We start from the raw sequence: 21,668 nt of genomic DNA, 5'->3' as shown, positions 1-21,668 counted from the left end.
TCCTTAAGTATTACCTGATATCCTTGGATATTTAATTCCCAATCCTCTCCACCCTGCAACCACATCTCTGTAATGGCCACTAAATCATACCCCTTTTTACTGATTTGAGCCTCAAGTTCCCTGACCTTGTTTCAAATACTGTGGGCATTCAAATAAAGTGCCCTTATACTCATTGTACTTTTAAAATCTTGTAATCTTTTTCTCTTTTGCACTTGACTTTTTTTCACTCCACTCTTACTTTTGTCTTTTACTTTATCCACACTTTCTTTTACTTTATCCTTGCATCTCCAAAATCTGTTGAACCCACCCTCCTACTATGTAGTTTAAAGTCCCATCCATAGCCCTAGTTATGAGATTCTCTATGATCCAGGTCCCATCACAGTTCAGGTGGAGCCTTCCCATTGGAACAGTTTCCAATGGAGCTGTTGAAGGCAGGATGTCTGTGGAATGTCTAGAACAGTCTTTCTCATGTCCCTGTTGCCTTTATGATCCTTTGCTATTTTTCACTATTATTGTTTACATGACATTTTGTTCATATTTTCAAATGTATTCATTTGTGTGTTGTTGGTTTCATTTGGCAGAAAGAGATTTGCATCATTAGGTGCTGCTGCTTGTGCGCAACAATCTGTTTTCCAGATTAAGGTGTTATTTATATAAAAAATATCCTTAAGCATTGTGCTTCTGAATATCAACAAATTTGAACAAATCTTTTGCACATCATTCCAGTGTCTACCATTGTTACATTATAGGACCTATTTCCTCTGAATGTGCTTTATTATACGATTTGCCTAAGCATTTACTCATTCAACCTTTGAATCACAATGTGATAATCAGTACTGATCAAAATGTATTTTAAATGTAACCCCTAAATTTCCCTATACACTTTTAGGAGCAGAGCAACACAGACATTTTCTAATGGTGCATTCTTTCATCTGTACACACATTTTAGTCAAGGCATAACCTTCCTTGATAGGACTTCAACCAAGGTTGATTCAGATAGAAATAATTTTTGATGTATGTGGACTTGTTGGGAGAGGTAAGTGGGTGGTAGGGGGGATGCATGAAAAATATTTTCAATTGAGAGCTGAGAGTGAGAAGGTAAAAGAGTTTAAATGTGCCACTTCACAGCCAAGAATTTACTCTCTGGAATGCAGATCACTAATAATCTGGACCCAGTCTCTGACTCTCCGTTTATTAATTTCTTCTTTCAGCACATAATCAAATTTCACAGAGCTTCTAAAGCAAACAAGAAACCAGTTCAATTACCTCGAGGGATGGTGAAGTCCCTATTATATCAGATTCTAGATGGCATTCACTACCTGCATGCTAACTGGGTGTTACACAGAGATCTGGTGAGTGATTTACTGAGGGTACTTGAAAGGAATAACTGCTTGAATAGTTACTGAAAGATAAAAGCTACTTTCATTGCTAGCTGCTTTAGTTCCAGATTGGACGTCTTAATTGCAATGATGCAATAAGGCTTTAGCTGGAGTAAATGCTGAATAACGTGTTGGAATTGTTTTGTACCTTGCCCTATATTTCTTCATACTATGTATACAGCTGTTATTTTAAAAAAAAAGGATTATTCTTCCTTTTTCATCTCCAATTTCTTCCATAACTCACTTTTTTTTGGCCTCACTCATTGCACTTTTCATTGTGTTTTCTCCTATGAAGAAAGCAATATATCCCCCAGTTGTACAAATAATATGTAATTATGTAAGACTCATTTCAAAAAGAAAGATGAAATAGGGAGAATAGTTTCTGTTAAATTTAGATAAAATCTAATTTAACATTGTGAGTTCAAACGAACAAGTTTTTTTTTAAAGATTTTAGTTTTCTTGCCTCTACACATTTAATAATAAACTGCAGAGGTCTGCCATGTGGCTACATTGGCTAACACTTCAGTGCTATACTGAGAAAGTGCTGAACAGCTGAAAGTGCCACCTTTTTAGATGAGATATTAAAGTGAGGCTTCAGTTACCATCAAGAGGTTGTTTAAAATAAATGGAACAATTTAAAAGAAGTAGAAATTATGACTTCAATCTTAATATTACATGATGATTTTATTATCCTTTCCTGTTTGAAGTTACTGCATTGTTAGGCTGACTACACTTCAGAAATATTTCGTTGGCTGTAGTGCCCTGAAGAGTGAAAAGAATATAATTTCATTTTTTTCCTTGAAAGAGAGCTGGCATTTCAGAATGATTTGATACTGCTGAATTTGCTTATTTTGGGGTTTTGTTTGCCATATTAACAATTTGGTGCAGTCTACATTCTTTCTAGTAGTGAACTGAATTGTTTTATCAAATATAACATTTTATGTTGTGTATATGTATGACCAGGAGTTAGTTTATAATCAATACAAAATTTAATGAGAATTCCTGTGCCAAAAAATTGTGATGCCGCCTGCTCTTTCAAAGTCAACCGGTGTAGAATGCATTGCAGTTGCCAACATTACTTATTAGTTATTATAATGAAATTGATGTTTCATTCTAACCATAATATGAAAACCTATTTATGAGTGAAGGTAACAGATCTGACATATTAATTCATTTTTATCTTTTTAGCATAGCAATGTCACAAAGTAAGTTATCGGGATGTTGTCCAAATTTATCATTTGTACCTTAAGTTGAAAAATACTAATATAAGTTTAGTGGGCAGTATTAAATTTGATGCCTTGAGTTCTAGATTTAAAATAGAATTTTATTGGTTTCTGAAAAAGGTGATTGTTTTTACTTCAGTTCTAGACAGAATATTTTAATATAATAAGAATAACCATATCCATGGATTCTGCAGATATATTGAAATCTGAGAAATGATAAACATATAAAATGGCACTTATTTATAATTGGAGCAGGTGGAATTGGAAACCAAGATTAGAAAATAAATCTATTGGTTGGGCTGTATTGGTCCAACTTCACCTCTTTTTGCCTTTCTCAATCTCTCTGTCTCCATTTTTGGAGACAAATATATTTGGAGACCGATGTGTTTTATAAATCTACTGACTCCCAGGGATATCTGACTATACCTCTTCTCACCCTGTCTCCTGTTAATAAAACAAAAAAAAAAGAAATCTCCTCTTCTCAGTACATTTGTCTCCACTGCATCTGGCATCATTTTCCAGAACATCAAAGGTGTCGTCGTTGTCCTCCAAAGAATGGGGTTTCCCTTCACCATTAATTCTGCCCTCAACTGCATCTCTTCCATTTTTCGGACAGCCGCACTCAACCCTGCTGGCTTTACAGGGATTGAGTTCCTGTTGACCTAAGCTGACACCCCGGAGCCTCCCCATCTTGCACGTCATTCTTCGCAAATTCTGCCACCTTCAATGGGATCGTAACACCAAACGCATCTTTACCCTCGTCCTCCCCACTCTCTGCTTTCCATAGGGATGATTCTCTCAGCTGCTTATTTGGGACAACTCTTACAGAACAGAAACTGATTGTGAAAATAGCTGGGATTCCCCTTGTTTATTTGAGACACTAAGCCGCTTAATTGGGGCAAGAGATTGTTGTCAAACAGTAGCTAGCATCAGATGCATACACTTATGTAGCTGTTAGACACAACACTCTACTTAGAACGAACAGGTTCAAATAGCATTAGTTGTGTGTGTGTGTTCAAAAGCAGTGGCTGATGGTTGGTGTGAAATAAGCAGAGAGATGCTTCTGAACTGTTTGGCTCACTGTGGTTTCAAGCATTCAGACTTGGAGATACCAGAAATGGCAGGAAGTGAAAGTGAAACTATTTCTCTACTTTAACAAGTTAGGATCCATGAATAATTTGAAGGTATTGACAATTACCTTGAATGTTACAATGAAAATGATGATTTGGAGGATGCAGTCATTGATAGGATTGTATGAAGATAGTCCATTATCTACAGTAGGTGTCTGTACTAATTTTGTTCATTACAGTCAGTCAAAAGAACGCGATATTGTACACTGGATGAATTCCTCTGTTAATAACTAATAGGGACTAATACAGTTTTATAGTATTGTGGTATTGATGACATTTAATTTTTGTATTTCATTTACGTTTATAATTTGTCACTCAGTTAAACAGTAGTTTGACATTTTTATGCCTTTTTAACTATTTCCATGAAACTTTGTCTAATTGGGACAACTGCTTAATTGGGCCACAATGTACTGGTCCTGATGTGTCCTATTTAATTGAAATTCACTGTATTTTGAATTGTAACTTAAGTATTTTTATATTCCTGTGTATTTCAACGTACTCCTGCCTCAAAACAACAAATTCCACGGCATATGCCAGGGACATTAAACCTGATTCTGATTGATTTTCCCTATTAATCTTCCTCCTGGCACTTATCCCTCCAAACAGAAGTGCCACACCTGCCCATTCAGCCTCTTCCCTCATTTCCATTTTGGGGCACAATCAGTCCTTCCAGGTAAGACAACACTTCACCTGCAATTCTGTTGGGGCTGTCTTCTGTGCTCGATGCTCCCAGTGCAGCCTCTTCTACATTTCTACATTGGTGAAGATTGTGGGGCGGGGGGGGCACGGGGTGCATTTTGTCGAGCACCTTTACTCCATTCACAGAAAGCACTATTTCCAGTGGCCAACGATTTCAATTCCAATCCCTATTCCCATTCCAACAGGTTGATCCATGGCTGCCTCTTCTGCCAAGATGAAGCCACTTTCAGGTTGGAGGAGCAACACCTCACATTCCATCTGGGTAGCCTGATGGCATGAACATAGATTCCTATAACCCAGTAATCTTTCCCCCTCTCCCTTCCCTCTTCTTGAATTCCCCACTCTGGATCCCCTCTCACCTCTTCTCTTCACTCATGGTTGACTCTCCTCTCCTATCAGGTTCCTTCTTCAGCCCTTCTTTTCTACCCATCACCTCCCAGCTTCTTAGTTCACCCCCCCCCCCCCATCTTCCACCTACCTGGTTTCACCTATCACCTTCTAGTTTGTTCTCCTTTTCCTACCCCCATCTTATTCTGGCATCCACCCCTTTGCTTTCACTCCTGATGAAGGGTCTTGGCCTGAAACGTTGACTGTTTATTAATTGCTGACCTGCTGAGATTCTCTGGTGTTTTGTGTGTTCTGATTGGTTGCACTGACCAGTCTTTTACCTTGTCAACATTGTCAGTTGTTTTGCTGAGTTCTCAAAATGTTTCTTGAGTTTTTTTTTGTGTATGTAAAACAGTCATTTGGAATATTGTGCTAATTTGTGGTGTTGTGTTATACTGTAAAGTATAAAGCATCACAAAGCTTTAATTCCTTGAGGAATATTCTTCTAGCGTAGACTGAGATTGGGAAGGACCGAATGGGGTGAATTGTGAAAGAAATTCCTAAACCTGAAAAATTGTTTGAATTATCAGTTTTCCAGAAAAATATCATAAATTACAAATGTGTACGTGATAGCCAACTGTCAAAATATGTTGATTAACCTGTTTGTTTACAATCTGAATTTAGAAGAGTAAGGAATTTTTACTTATAGTGGAATGATTTATATTTTGTTCCATTCTGTTCATTTGTGTATAAATTGAAATGCTGGTTATGAATTTGACCATGTGGACCTATTTCATTATCTTGCCTTTTATTTTTGGTTGAATGTATAACTTTCTTCTAATTTAGGTGACGCTTCAAGAAGGTATAACAGTGTTAATGGGGCTATATTACAGACCACCCAACAGTCCTAGGGATCTAGAGCAATACATTTGTAAAGAGATCGCAGACTCTTGCAAAAAACATAAGGTTTTTATAGAAGGTGATTTTAAACTTTCCACAGATTGACTGGGAATCCTATGCTGTAAAAGAATTAGATGGGATAGAGTTTGTCAAATGTGTTCAGGAAAGTTTCCTTCATCAGTGTATAGAGGTTCCAATGAGAGAGTGTGCGTTACTGGATCTGCTGTTAGATGAGACAGGGCAGGTGTTAGAAATTTGTGTAGGGGAACACTTTGCATCTAGTGACCACAATGCCATTAGCTTCAAAGTAAATGTTCAAAAATATAGGTCTGTTCTGTGGGTTGAGATTCCAAATTGGAGGAAGGCTAATTTTGATGTAGTCAGAAATGATCTGACAGGTGTGGATTGGGACAGGTTTTTTTCTGGCAGAGGTGTACTTGGTAAGTAGGAGGCTTTTAAAAGTGAAATTTTAAGAGTACAAATCTCATTTATGTTTGTCAGACTAAAAGGTAATGACAACAGGTTTTCAAGAAATATTGAGGCCCTGATAATGAAAGAAAGGAATACACAGCAGGTACAGGCAACTAGGAACAAATAAGATCCTCATGGAACACAAGAAATGCAAGAAAACACATAGAAATCAGGGCTAAAAGAAGACATGAAGTTGCACTAGCAGATAAGATGAAGGAGAATCCTGAGATATTCTGCAGTTACGTTAAGAGCAAAAGGATTGCAAGGGACAAAATTTGTCCTCTGGAAGACCAGAATGGTAATCCATGTGTGGAGCCAAACAGGTGGGGGAGATCTGAAATTCTTTATCTGTATTTACTCAGGGGATGGATATAGAGTCTATAGAAGTGAGGCAAAGCAGCATCAACTTCATGGGCCCTGTACAGTTTACAGAGAAGGAGTTGTTTGCTACCCCGAGGTAAATCAGGGTGGATTAAATCCCCAGGGCCTGAGAAGGTGTTCCCTTGGACCCTACGAGAGCAAGTGCAGAAGCTGCCAGGGCCCTAGCAGAGATATTTAAAACATCCTTAGCAAATGGAGGATGGCCAATGTTGTTCTGTTGTTTAAAAAAGGCTTTAAACATAAACCTTGAAATTATAGGCCAGTAAGTCTGATATCATTTGTGGGAAAGTTATTATTCTAAGAGACCGGGTATATAAGTACCTGGATAGACATGGACTGATTAAGGATGGTCAGCATGGCTTCATGTGCGGGAGATCATGTCTAACTAATCTTAGAGTTTTTCAAAGTCACCAGGAAAGTGGATGAAGGTAAGGAAGTGGATGTTGTCTACATGGACTTCAGCAAGGCATTTGAGAAGTTCCCATGTGGGAGGCTGGTCAAGAACATTCAGTTGTCGGTATTCAGGATGAGATAATAAATAGGATTGGACTTTGGCTTCACGGAAGAAGCCAGAGAGTGGTAGGCGATGAATGTCTCTCTGACAGGAGGCCTGTGACTAGCGATGTGCCACAGGGATCGGTGCTGCGTCCTTTGTTGTTTGTTATCTATATAAATGATCTGGATGATAATGTGGTAAACTGGATCAGTAGATTTGCGAATGGCACTACATTTTGTGGGGTGTAGTGGACAGTGAAGAAGGTTATCATGACTTGCAGAGGGATCTGCATTAGCTGGAAAAATGATCTGAAAACTGGCCAATGGAATTTAATGCAGACAAGTATGAAGTTTTGTAGGACCAACTTGGGTGGGGAGGTGTTGTACAGTAAATGATAGGGCACTGAGGAGTGTGGTAGACCAGTGATCTGGGAATACAGACTCATAATTTGTTGAAAGTGGCGTCACAGGTATATAGGGTTATAAAGAAAGCTTTTGGCACCTTAGCTTTCATGAATCAAAAGTATTGAGTACAGGAAGTGGAATGCTTTGTTGAAGTTGTATAAGGTGCTGGTAAGGCCTAAACAAAGTTGAAAGTACAGAAAAAATTCACAAGGATGTTGCTGAATTATAAGGATAACCTGAATTATAAAGAAAGATTGAATAGATTAGGACTGTATTCTTTAGAATGTAGAAGATTGAGAGGAGATATGATGGAGGTATACAAAGTTGAGGGGTATAGATGGAGTAAATACAAGCAGGCTTTTCGCACTGTTGTTGGGTAGAACTACAACCAGAGGTCATGGGTTAAGGGTGAAAGGTGGTTTAACAGGAATATGAGGGGAACTTCTTCATTCAGAAGATCATGAGAGTGTGGAATGAGCTACCAGCGCAAGTGGTGCATGTGCGTTCAATTTCAATGGTTTAGAGTAGTTTGGATAGGTACATAGATAGTAGGGGTACAGAGGGCTGTGGTCCCAGAGCAGGTGGATGTGAGTAGGCAGATTAAATGATTTTGGCGAGGACTAGATCGTCCGAAGGGCCTGTTTCTGTGCTGTACCCTGACTTAAGGGTGACATTTTATAAATGCTCATAAAATGTGAAATCTCCTGAATTGATTTTGGCAGAGTTTAATACATAACAGTGCCAACTGAGTGAATTTTAAATTGAAAAACAGTTTTTCAGTAGCATTTATTAAAGATGACATCCTGCTATTGTTGCTGCATGAATAAAAATGTGCATTTTAATAAACTATATCCACTTGAATGAATATCATAAAGGTTAAATTGACGAAAGGACATAATTGTATGTTTTCCTTATTATTTCAGCACATGTTCTATGCATTTCTTTACTAATTCAAACTTTGAATGGGCACCATTCTGCTTTGCTTTTATGAATATAGTCCTTAGCTTAGAAGTTCTTCAAGGTTCCACACACAGGTTTGCTATTAGAAATTACTGATCATCACTACACATCAGTGTTTCTTTGTCCTTCCAAGTTATCTTTATTATTATTATTTGGCCAAAACAATCTTTGAAAGACATTGGTAGATGTATGCATGCAAATAATATACCTGAAAGAATTTGGCATTAGTGAAAATATTGTATTTGAACGTTTGCTGAATTAAAATGGGCTTCCTCTGTGAAGGAAGTCTACTTGTTTAATTAACTGCGTGGAGTTGACTGAATGGGTTACTCTGAAAATTTTGAAATATTTTACCATTATTGAGGAAAAATCCTAATTTAGACTGTTAAAATTATTTGATTATTTAATGAAAAGAAATTTAAAACTTCAGTAGCAAAAGCTAGTGACCTGTTGCTACCTGCTTATTTGTTTGAGTTAACCATGTTGTCTTTGAAAACACTTGTTTCACATTGTAGACTGCATTTGACATGAAGGATAGACTGAAATCCACAGTGTCTGGCTTATTTCATAAACTGAATCGGTTATTTTTACTTGATCCTCCACTCTCCCAGCTATATTTCTTATCAGTTTATCACACATCACAAAGTTTAAAGAAAATTTATTAACAAAGTACATATATGATACCATCAACAACCCTGAAATTAATTTTCTTGCGGGCATACTCAGTAAATCCGAGAACCATAATACAATTTGAAAGGCTGCACCCAAAAGGGCAGACAAACAAACAATGTGTGCAAATACAATAGAGAAAATAATATAAAATAAATATGCAATGACTATCCAGAACATGAGATGAAAAGTCCCTGAAAGTGAGTCCATGTGTTGTGAGAACAGTTTAATGATGCAACAAGCGAAGTCGAATGAAGTTCTCCCTCTGGTTCAAGAAACTGATGGTTGAGGGTTAATAACTGTTCCTGAACCTGGTAGCATGAGTCCTGACGCTCCTGTATCATCTTCCTGATGGCAGCAGTGAGAAGAGAACATCATGTGGGTGTGGGGGTCCCTGATGATGGATACTGCTTTCCTGCAACAGAATTCCATGTATATGTGCTAAGTGGTGGGGAGGGTTTTACCCATGAAGGACTGGGCTGTATCGACTACATTTTAAGATTTGCCATTCAAGGGCATTGGTGTTTCCATACCAGGCTGTGATGCAGCCAGTCAATACACTCTCCACTACACATCTATAGATGTTTGCCGAATCTTTGCAGACTTCTAGGGAAGTAGAGGCACTGCCAGGCTTTCTTCGTAATTGCACTTGCGTGCTGGTCCCAGGACAAATCCTCTGAAATGATTGCTCTGAGGTATTTGAAGTTGCTGAACCTTCCATTTCTGATACCCCAGTGAGGACTTGCTCATGGACCTTTGGTTTTCTTCTCCTCAAGTCAATAATATGCTTCTTAGTTCTGGTGTTATTGAGTGAGAGGGTGTTGTGGCACCACTCAGCCAGATTTTCAGTCTCCCTCCTTTCTGCTGATTTGTCACCAACTTTGAGTTGGCCAACGACAGTGGTGTCGTCAGCAAAGTTAAATATGGCATTGGAGCCATGCCTAGCCACAGTCAAAAGTGTAAAGTCAGCAGAGCAGCCTTGTGAAGCTCCTGTGCTGGTGGAGATGTTGTTGCCAATTGGAAGTGAGGAAATCGAGGATCCAGTTGTACAAGTTGCTATTGAAGCCAAGGTCTTGAAGCTTATTGATTAGTTTTGAGGGGTGATAGTGTTGAACGCAAAGCTGTAGTTGATAAAGAGCATCCTGATGTGAGCTTTGGTGTCCAGATATTCCTGGGTTGAGTGAAGAGCCAATGAAATGGTATCTGCTGTTGACTTTTTGTGCCAGTGGGAGAGTTTCCAAGTCACATCTCAGGAAAAAGTTGATGTGTTTCATCACCAACCTCTCAAAATACTTAATTACTGTGGATGTAAGTGCTTCAGGACAATTGTCATTGAGGCACTTTACCACATTCTTCTTTGGCACCAGTGTGATTAAAGCCAGTTTGAAGCAGGTGGGTACCTCAGACTGCCAAAGTGAGAGGTTAAAGATATTGGTGTTTACTCCAGCCAGTTAATCAGCACAGGTCTTTAGTGCTCGGCCAGTTACCTTGTGTGGGCTGTGTGTTTTCTATGCGTTCACCGTCCTGAAGGATGCTCTCATATCAACTTCAGAGACTGAAATCATAGGGTCATTGGGGGCTGTGGAAGTTTGTGAAGCTTCCTCTATGTTTTGACGATCAAAATGAGCATAGAAGGCACTGAGCTCATCAGGACGTGAAGCCTTGTTGACACGATTTTGCTTTCTAACGGGTAATACCTTCAAGCCCTGCCACAGCTGTCAAGCGTCCTTCAGTGGTTGAAATTTAGTCAGGAAATGCCACTTTGCCTGTGAGATGGCTTTCTGGAGATCATACCTGGATCTCTTGTATCTTACTTGGTTGCTAGATCTGAATGACTCTGATCTGGCCCGTAGCAGATTGCAGATCTCCTGGTTGGGGAAGACTGATTTTGTGGGGACACAGTTGTCTGTGACTGTCTTTATAAAGTCTGTGACAGCTATTGTGTATTCATTCAGATCCATTCACAAGTCATTGAACATGCCCAGTTTACTGACTCAAGGCAATCTCGTAGTTACACCTTTGCCTTTCACGACCACCTCTTTGTTGTTCTTATCTTTGGAGCCTTGTTCTTTAGTCTCTGCCTGTATGCAGTTAGGAGATGGACAGCCAAGTGATCAGTTTTCCTAAAATGCAGTCTAGCATGGAACAGTTGGCATTCCTTATCATAGTATAGCATTGGTCTAGTCTAGTGTGTTGGAACCTCTGGTGCTACAGGTTATATGCTGATGGTAATTGAGTGTAGATTTCTTCAGATTCCCAAAGCACATGTTTTTTTAAGTTGTATTGTGTTAGATGCTTTCACTTTGAAATGAAATAATCAGTTTTAAAAATTTCAATCATGTACCAGTTAAGAAATATTTCACTTACTTTGTGATATGCCCACAAGAAGAGTGTTGTTTTTGGCTCACAGGTGGTCAGGAAGAAAATCAAGGTCAAGTAGTCAAGTTCCTTTTTCAAGAACACAATAGTGTTTTATCTCTTTTTCAAGTATTCACCATCCTGTTTTGACTACCAGAATTTTTTTGCAGCCAATAGTTTACCCAAGATGTCACCTCATCACATGGACCATGAAATCAAATACATCTGTAGATGTCATCCTGTTGGTTTGTACAAACCTTATTTTACAACATGAATGTATAAACTCTGCTGACAGTAAAGTACACAAGGAGGGCTGCATTATCAGCAGTGTCAATTTTCAAACATGCCTTGAGCAAGGCTTTTGTTTTCCTGCTGCTTGTCCAAAGAGAAGGACTGCCGAAAAGAGGATATCATTGGTAATACAATTTTTTTTAAAAATTATATATACGTAGCCAAACTAGCTATTGGTTTTGTAGGTGCAAGAGAAAATGTCTGTTTCCAATATTTTCATTTTATGACTTTAATTGTGAAACTATACCGTATTAGTAAAGGAGAGTTAATAAAAACGTTGAACAGAATTGGTAATCTCTAACAACGTTTGAGGGAGTTTGAATCATAGAATCTAACAGTGAAGTCTGTCCTTGATTTTAACCTATATCCTATTTTTTAATTAGTATTTAAATGCTTTTAAACCACCTCTTCCACCTCTTGTTCCAGAAGATGTTTCACCAGGACTGGGCACATAATTAAAAAGTATTTGCTCTTAAATATTTCTTTTAATCATGATCATTTATGTATGTTCACATGGCCATGACAAATGGAAGTAATTTTCCCTGTTATTACTTCATTAAAAATGTTCATAAAATGCTTGTGATGCTGCTTGAGGAAAATCATTATATAACATTCCAACTTTCATGCATACATCTTTCTTTTAATAATATTTTAAGTAGCACTGTACCAGTGTTTTAAAATTACTTACACAAAACATCCATCGGCCTTTTATTTCTTCATAGAATTATAGATTTGAGATTTCGTGTTTGGCTGTCCTTTGGTAAACACTGTTGTATATCAATATTAGTGCTACACAATGTTCTGGCATTTGGAGGCTTTTGCATTTGATTGAGTGAGCTTAGATTTAAGCCTGACTTTACTAAAATTGCACACTTAATCATTTTGGCCCTTAATATTCTATCAGAAACTTACGATGATTAATTGCAAATTAAGTGAAGATACCAAAATGTTAGGTAAGGTTGATTTAACCCTGCCTTTGAAGATCTGTAATGGAGCAAGGGCGTATTAAAGTACTGTTTCATCATTGTGGGAAAACTGTCTTGTTCACATTATAGTGTAGATGACCATGTGTGTTTATGGGTAGACCAAAATTGTTGCTATATCATCTTTCCTTAGATCTCTGCTTGTATTTAAATAAATGAAAATGTTCAAGTCATATGCTAAGTAAATTGTCCTATTTTAGCACAGAAAATAGTGCGAAAAATCAAAGTTCATATGCTTCAAGAAATATTTAAATATCTTTGGGAAGGTACACAAAGGTCAGCTATGCAGAAGGAAAGACTTTGCATGTAGCTTGTCCGGTCTATCCTTGTGAATGGTAATTTGTTAGATTGGTTCAAAGTGTGCAGGTAAAATGGATGAAGGTTATTTCATTTGATGAAAAGATCAGCAGTAAGGGGTATAGGTTGAAGGTGACTACCAATTAACCAATGATAAGTGTGAATAGTTGTGATCGGTAATTCACAATCTGAAAGAGTGCTGTAACAAGGTTAAATTTTGTCTTCCAAGGTAGTATTAGATAAAGGATGGAAGATGTGTGGTGAAATAGAGAGCTTTGGGAAAAGAAACTGTGATTGAAATAACTATTGCTGTTATGAAAATTCAGTGCAAACTTTGTGACCATGGTTTGGAATTGGATGCATAATTGTAAGTCAAGGACTTGATCATATATATGCAGTGGCCACTTTATTAGTTACAGGAATGGTACCCGGTGTGGTCTTCTGCTACCGCTGTTATAATGCGTGATTATTTGAGTTACTGTGTCATTCCTGTCAGTTTGAAGCAGTCTGTCAATTCTCCCACCTCTCTCATTAAGGAGGCATTTTCACCCACAGATCTGCATTCACAGGAGTTTTTTTTTGCCCACATCATTCTTTGTAATCCCTTGAGACTGTTGTACATGAAATCCTTAGAGATTGGCAGGTTCTGAGACACTCAAACCATCCTGTTTGGCACCAATAATCATTCCATGGTCAAAGTCACTTAAATAACATTTCTTCATTTTGATGTTTGGTCTGAATAACAACTGAACCTCTTGACCATGTCTGTGAGCTTTGATGCACTGTTGCTGCTGAGTCGATTGGCTAATTAGGTAATTGCATTAATGAACAGGTGTACCTAATAAAGTGGCCACTTTAGATACACACTTTCTTTCCACTGGCTCTCTAACTCTGCTTAACTTGAATAAATTTAATTACTGTACCTGTGCATATCTGCACAAGACTGTGATAAATCAAACATCTATGCATTTCACCTAATTAGATATAAACACCAGTTATAATTGCAGTTGAATATAATGATACTGTGGTGTCTTTTGAAGAACAAAAACATTTCCTGCTGAACTCATTAAAATGTATGTCTTTTTGTTTATCTTGTTGCTTTTTGTGAATTTCACTATCCACATTTGGATGTAATGTTTTGCAGAATGTGACACTGAACTTTTTCAAAAGTAAATTAGCAGCTTTTAGGAGTTTTTGTATATCCCAAAACTTTGAAGTGTTGTGCAAAATACACATTTCTTAAAATGCTGCAAAGTAAATTTAAATTTCAATTATTTGGCCAAATTAAGTAGTTAGCTCCACTGTCTCAATAGGCTTTGCATATTTTTGAAATCACCTTGTCTTTCCTAGTTTTCCTTTGACCTGCTTCTCTGAGAAATTGCTTTATTTATAAGATGAATTTCATTTTTATTGCACTTTTTCTTTGTCTGCCAGAGAATGCATGTATTAGCTATTTTGTTGAATTGAAACAAAATCACAGGAGTGTTATTTATCAAAAAAAATATTTCAGAACTGTCATAGGTCACGTCTATAATCCTGGCTATTGGAAGGACTAAAATTTCCATTGTGTTTTCAATGATTTCATGAAGTTTAAATGGATAACTAGCATCTGAAGGAGCATAGTTAATTTTCTTAATCAAAATTGATTTTCCTTGGTTTGCGAAGTATACATGCTTCAATTAATTTTTCTTTTAAATGACTGGTTGGAGCAGGATAATGTAAGTGAATGCCTGTCAAATTTCTTTTAAAAGCAGCAAATTTACCTGATTTTAAGTTCTCCATAATGAGGAAAGTTTATTTGTGAGGGAAACTGAAAGATGTCAATGAAGATAGAAAGCCGAAAATTTTTTGATGACTCGAGGTGCAAGTTTGATCACATTATTGCTTCCAAGGAGCAAATCCTACATGTAATTTAGTTGGGTTATACAGAAGAGTGCTGTGCGATCTTTCCTCAAACATTCATGAGATATCAAAATCATTACTGATGTTCAGGAGGAGAAATCCAAGTGGTAATTTGCCAGAACAACTGCTCTTACCATTTATTAACCAGATTTGATATCTGAATATTCATTAACTTCATTCGAAAATGTTGATGACACTTAACAATGTTCCATAAGATGAACTGATCAAAAAGTAAATGTCCCAAGAATTCGAATGGAGGGTAATGATCATTATGTGTTTGGTGACTGGAAAGCTATTTGTATAGGATTTCTGTCAGCCTCAGAGCCAGGTTCTGTGCAGTTTATGGTGTCACCAATCTGTGTTTAGAAATAACACAATGGATCACCACCACCACACATCTAGAATTACAAATACCAGAGGTTCACCAGCTTCTGAGTAATAATGTTCATACCTCAATCCCTAATAGCCTATCCCTTTTCTGAAGTAATGCTGGCCAACCTGTGAATGGCTTAATGAAATTTTATATTTTGATGTAATTATCCCTCATTTTACTAAACTCCAGAGAATATTACCCCAGTTTATTCAGTATCTTCTTGTATAACAAACCTACTATAGTATTCTTTGAACCGTAAGTCTTCACTATATTCCCTCTATGGCTGTTGTTCTTTTGGGTAAGACTTGTGTAGTCCTGCATTTAAATCCTCTCATAATAAAGGAAAATACACCCATTTGCTTCATCTGTCTCTGTGTTGTCCTTCAACAGCTTATGTACAAACACAACTAAGTTCCTTTGAATATTACTACACTCAATCACTTAACATTTTAAAAAGTGCTCTACATTTTTTATCATGTTCACCAAAGCAGATAAATCTGTCATTTTTCCACATTATATTTCATCTGCTATGTTCTCATCTACGGACTTGTATCTCCTTCTCTATATTCTCAGCCACACCTTTGCTACTTTTCACTTTACAGGAACAGTTCCAGAACCAATAGAACTGGAGAGATGATGCTCAGATCATCCATTATTTCTGACACCATCCCTCCCAAAATTCTGGGAAATACTTTGGGATTTATCAGATTTAAGGTTCACTGATTTACATAGCTTCTCAATTCCTCATTCTCATCCTCAAGGGAACAATAAATATTGGGATAGTAAGAAATGTTGAGGAATATAGGGAATCTGTCAGTTGATCCCCAAAAGAGGTAAATAGAATTAATTAAAGTGGTTAAGAAAGCATGTGGAATAGCTTTTTTTTAATCAGTCATAGTGCAATATAGCATGGATACAAGCCCTTTGGCCCCACCAGCTCATGCCAACTGTGGTGCCCATCATGGGGCCAGCAAATCAGTTTTCTGAATTCAGTCCATATCCCTTTAAGCCCTGCCCCTCCATGTACTTATCCAAGAACTTCTTAAATTGTACTGTTATACAGCTTCAACCACTTATTCTGGTAACAACCCTCTGTATGAAAAAGTTTTTTATTTTTAATATGACCTAAAATATGATTAGATCTTCACATGAATCCTAAAATTAGGTAGAGAACTCACTTAAATAAATAACACAAAAACATTAAACTGTTAATTTACTTATTGAGAAAAATGAACCAATATCACATGTATTTGTTGGAAAAAATATGTGAACCACTGGCGTAATGCCTTGTGTGAAAGCTATATGGAGTCATGTGTTCCAATCAATGAAATGAGATTGGAGGTGTGGGTTGTAGAGGTGCCCTGACTATAAAAAAGACACACAAAACCAGGTTACTGACAGCCTGCTCTTCTAAAGAAAGATCTCAATCAAAAACAGATGAGACAAAAGTTGAACTTTTTGGCAGAACCGCATATCACTATGAATGGAAGAAAAACGGCACTCCACACCAACATCGAAAGCGCATCCCAACTGTGAAGCATAGTGGAAGGAGCACCATGGTTTGGAGCTGTTTTGTTGCCTTAGGGCCTGGACAGCTTGCAATCATTGATGGAACAATGAATTCAAAATTATATCAGGATATTTTTCAGGAGAATGTCAGGGTAGTAGTCCATCACCTAAAGCTTAATAGAAGTCGGATAATGCAACAAGACAGTGATCTGAATGACAAGTAAATTAACAGAATGGTTTAAAAAGAGAAAAATGCCTGTTTTGGCTGAGTCAAAGTCCTGACATTAATCCTGTAGAAATGTTGTGGAAGCAAGCAGTTCATGCAAGGAAGCTCACCAACATCCCAAAATTGAAGCAGTTTTGTAAGGAGGAATGGCCTAAAATTCTTCCAAGCTGATGTACAGGACTGATCAACAGTTACCAGAAAACTTTGATTAAAGTTATTGCTGTACAAATGGGTCACACCAGTTACTGAAAGCAAAGGTGCACATACTTTTTCCAACAAATACAAGTAATATTGGGTCATTTTTCTCAATAAATAAATGAACGTATAATGTTTTTGTGTTATTTATTTAATTCTGTTTCCTTTATCTAGTTTTAGGGCTTGTGTGAAGATCTGATCACATTTTAGGTCATATTTATGCAGAAATGGAGAAAATTTTACAGGGTTTACAAACTTTTTAGCACCATTGTATTTAACATCAGCTTAATCACAGGACAACTTACAATGACCTATTAACCTACTAACTAATACATTTTTGAACTGAGGGATGAAACTGGAGCACCTGGAGGAATTCCATGCTGTCATGGGAAGAACGTACAAACTCCTGCAGATAGTGCCCCGAGCTGTAACAGTGTTGAACTAACCACTCCTCAGATTCCTTTTAAAACTTTTCCCTCTCATTCTAAACTTACACCCTTTAGTTTTAGTTTCCCTTATGTTGTGAAAAAAGCTGTTACTGTCTACTTTATCAATGCCTTTCATGATTTTCATTATTTCTATATAGAAATTCTCCCATGTTCTAGTCAATAAAGATCTTGCCTGGTGAACCTCCCCTATAACATAGGCTCTCTGGTAACATTCTTGTAAATCTTTTTTTGTACTCGTTCCAATTATCACATCTTTCTTATCGCACGATGACCAAAACTACATGGTACTCTTTAAGTGTGGCCTCACCAACAACTTGCACATTTGCACCATAATGTCCCAACTCCTATAATCAATACCATGACTAATAAAGACCAGCATACTAAACATTTTTTTGACACCCTGTCCACCTGTGACATCACTTTGAGTGAACAATACACTTGTACACCAAGGTCCCACTGCAACATTACACTCCCTAGTGTCTATGGTTCATGGTATAAATATTAGGCTTTTTTCACTTTCCGAAATGCATCATCTCACAATCAACTGGGCCCACTTCCTTAACTAATAAAGATCATAAATTACAAGAGGATAACTTTCACTATCAACACCACCTAATATTGTGTTATTTGCAAACTTGCCGATCAATCCTTATGCATTCACATCCAAATCAGTAAGGAAGGCAAGTGCAATGTTAGCATTCATTCTGAGAGGACCAGAGTATAAAACAAGGATGTAATGCTGTTAAGGCATTAGCCAGACCATATTTGCAGTATCGTGAGCATTTTTGGACCCTTGATATAAGAAAGTATTTGCTGGCATTGGAGAGGCACCAGAGGAGGATCACAAGAATCCCGGGAATGAAATATTTAACATATGAGGAGCTTTTAATGGCTCAGAGTCTATACTTGCTAGAGTTCAGGAATACAGGGGAGGGGTGGGGTGAGGATTTAATTGAAACCTATTGAATATTGAAAGGACTAGTTATAGTGGATGTGGAATGTTTGTAAAATGATGAGTAGTCTAAACATTGGCCAAATTTAGAGGGATTGCTTAACTGGAGATTCAGATGTAGATGTACGAAATGGGTAATTGGGTGACTATCAAGAGAGGAAAAGGGGATAGGCAACCTTTAGTGATAATTTTCCTTAATAACAATTATATTGTTTCAGATACTGTTGGGGCAGATCACCTAGCAAAGGAAAGCCACAGTAGTCAAGTCTCTAGCACTGAGTCTGGCTCTTCAACTCAAGAGAAGGGTGGGTGGTGTGGGGAGAGAAGAGACAAACAGTAGTGATATGGCATTCCTAGTTAGGGGAACAGATGGAAAGTTTTAAGGTTTAAAGAAAAAGATTCCCAGATGATATGTTGTCTCCCAGGTGCTATTATCAGATTATGGACCATATTTGGATTACAGAGAGGAGGTGCTTGCTGACGAGATTAGCGTGGATTAGTCCCCTGGACCTGACAAATGTCCTCTCAGACCTTGTGGAAAGCTAGTGTAGAAATTGCAGGTGCCTCAGTAGAGGCTGCAGGTGAGGTTTCAGAGGAATGGGGAATAGCTAAAGTTCTTCCTTTGTTCAAGAAAGAATAAGCTAGTAAATTGTAGACTGGTGAGCCTGAAGACAGTAGTAGGTAAATTATTACAAGGTATTATAAGGGACGTAGTCTAAGTATTTGGATAGGCAGGACCTGATTTGGGATAATCAGTGTGGCTTTGTGCATGGTAGGTTATACCTAACCAATCTGAGTTTTTTGAGAAAGTCACCAGGAAAGTTGATGAATGAAAAGTAGTTGATGTTGTCTTCTTGGACGTTAGAAGGCTTTTGACAAAGTTGCATATGGAAGGCTGGTCCAGAGGTTCAGTCGTTTGGCATTCAGGATGAAGCAGTAAATTATATACAATATCAGCTTAGTGGGAGAGGCCAGAGAGTTATAGTAGATGATTGCCTCTCTGACTGAAGGAGTGTAACTAGTGGTATGCCACAGGGATTGGTGCTGAGTCCATTGTTTGTCATTTATATTCATGATTTGGATGGGATTGTAAAGAAAGCTTTTGGCACATTGGCCTTCATAAATCAAAGTACTGAGTACAGGAGTTGGAAGGTTATGATGAAGTTGTATAAGATATTGGTGAGGCCAAATTTGGAGTATTTTGTACAGTTTTGGTCACCTGTCTACAGGAAAGATATCAATAAGATTGGAAGAATGCAGAGAAAATTTCCAAGGATGTTGCCAGAGCTTATGGACCTGAATTACAGGGAAAGCTTAAATAAGTTAGGACTTTCTTCCATGTTGTGTAGGAGAATGAGGAGTGATTTGATAGAGGTATACAAAATTATGAGGGTAAGTACTAATAGGCTTTTTTCCACTGAAGATGGGTGAGACTGGAACTAGAGGTTCGAGGTTAAGAGTGAAAGGTGAATTTTTAAAGGGAACTATTTCACTTTGAGGGTGGTATGAGTTTAGAACGAGTTGCCAGAAGAAGTGATGGATGCGTGTTCAATTGCAACATAAAAGAAATTTGGATAAGTATATGGATGGAAGCAGTATGGAGGGCTATGCTGCAGGTGTAGGTTGTAGGCAGAATAAAAAGTTGGAATGGACTGGATGGGCTGCAGAGCTTGTTTCTGTGCTGTAGTACTTTATGACATTATGACTCATGATGAATAGTAAAGGCCAATCTCCATTATTGAACAAAAAGGGGTTAGTGAACAAAAATTAAAAGGATCAGTTGAGAGTTCCTTTCATACAGAGATGCTGTGGAACTTCCTGCTCAAAAGTTTCAGAAATCAATTTTTTAAAATAAATTTACAAAATATATTCATTCTTGGCGGAGCATGTATTCCTTGTCATTGCAAAACTGAGCATGAGTCTCCAAAAACTACCCTTCAGATGATGGTTCTCCTACATTTCAGCAATGCCTAAATGAACACCTGGTGTGTCATTATTTGCAAGGGAACAGACCTATAATGGGAAAGTTATATCAGCAAAACCTTTTCAAAATAATTTTCTTATTAAAGTATGTACATTTTATACAACCTTCAGATCTTTTCAGCTGGCATTGGCACATTGAGTCACATGGCTGCCTCCTATGACATGTTTTTATGTTTGGTATACAGTAATTCCTTGGTGTGATGAGAAAATATTTTTTTAAAATGTAACTCCTGTGCAATTTAAAAAAAAATCCTTTTGGGGTTAAAAAAACAACTTGAACATTGTAAACCTGAGTTTGATGGCTCTTGAGTGTAAATAGTAATGGCCTTTACTATATGCAGGACTGCGTACAATTTTTGAAGTATTGGATTTATGTTGAGAGTTATTCAGCATATTACTCCATACGCTGGCATTGAACATGAGTTTATTCTGAACACCATAAGGTGCTTATTAAGAGTATTATTTACTCAGAACATTTTCAGCATCAAGAGAAAAATGCATATTCTGTGTTTCTGAGTAAATAATTGTTTTTGGCCTCAATTCCATCTCCAAGCAATAGTTAAGTTTTGAAGATAGTTTGTAAATTTCTATTCAATATAAGTGTGAAAAGTAAACTATATAACTCACCATTACAGGCTGGCTATGAGGATTTAAGTGAAAAGCCTGCATAACTAATCTGAGTCTGGTGCTTCTGAGTTCTGGCTCTTGGACAAATGAAAGAACATCCATATGTGTGCAGTGGTAAATTCTATCTTCTCTTTTCTGTCTTAAGTTATAATACTGTGTGCCCATGTTATACCCATCACAAATATAATTCATAATATACAAATTGGTTGTGACTTTTAAGTATTTAGCCTTCCTTTAATGTCTGTCATTTACTGACATAAATTGATTGGTATTGTTGAAGTTTGTCCTCTATTAATCACATCATCACCCGATTATTTTAACCTAGCTCATGGGAAATCTTGACACCCATGGTACTATTTGATAGTGGGCCGAGAATAAATTATTTAAAAAAAACATTCTCTGTGCCCTGAAGTAATTTTATCCTATTTTGATTGTGTATAACATTGGGTGACTGTTTAGAAATCAGTCTGAGAAGTTGTACATA

General features: G+C 37.4%; 1 protein-coding gene across 7 annotated transcripts in view; it reads left to right on the top strand.

Moving 5' to 3' along the window:
- Positions 1 to 21,668, top strand: part of cdk8 (cyclin dependent kinase 8) — a 122,717-nt gene that overhangs the window by 43,367 nt on the left and 57,682 nt on the right. For 3 of the 7 annotated variants that reach the window (XM_059964154.1, XM_059964153.1, XM_059964157.1), the window contains one exon: positions 1,212 to 1,352. The exons of 3 other annotated variants lie outside the window; for them this stretch is intronic. In XM_059964154.1, the coding sequence (XP_059820137.1) occupies positions 1,212 to 1,352 (141 nt within the window). Of the gene's footprint in view, positions 1 to 1,211; positions 1,353 to 21,222; positions 21,299 to 21,668 lie in introns of those variants that run through there. One more of the 7 variants, XM_059964158.1, reaches the window with a different exon arrangement.

This window comes from Hypanus sabinus, chromosome 3 (assembly GCF_030144855.1).
Source record: "Hypanus sabinus isolate sHypSab1 chromosome 3, sHypSab1.hap1, whole genome shotgun sequence".
Classification (NCBI taxonomy): Eukaryota; Metazoa; Chordata; class Chondrichthyes; order Myliobatiformes; family Dasyatidae; genus Hypanus; species Hypanus sabinus.
This window is presented reverse-complemented; position numbering and strand designations above follow the sequence as displayed.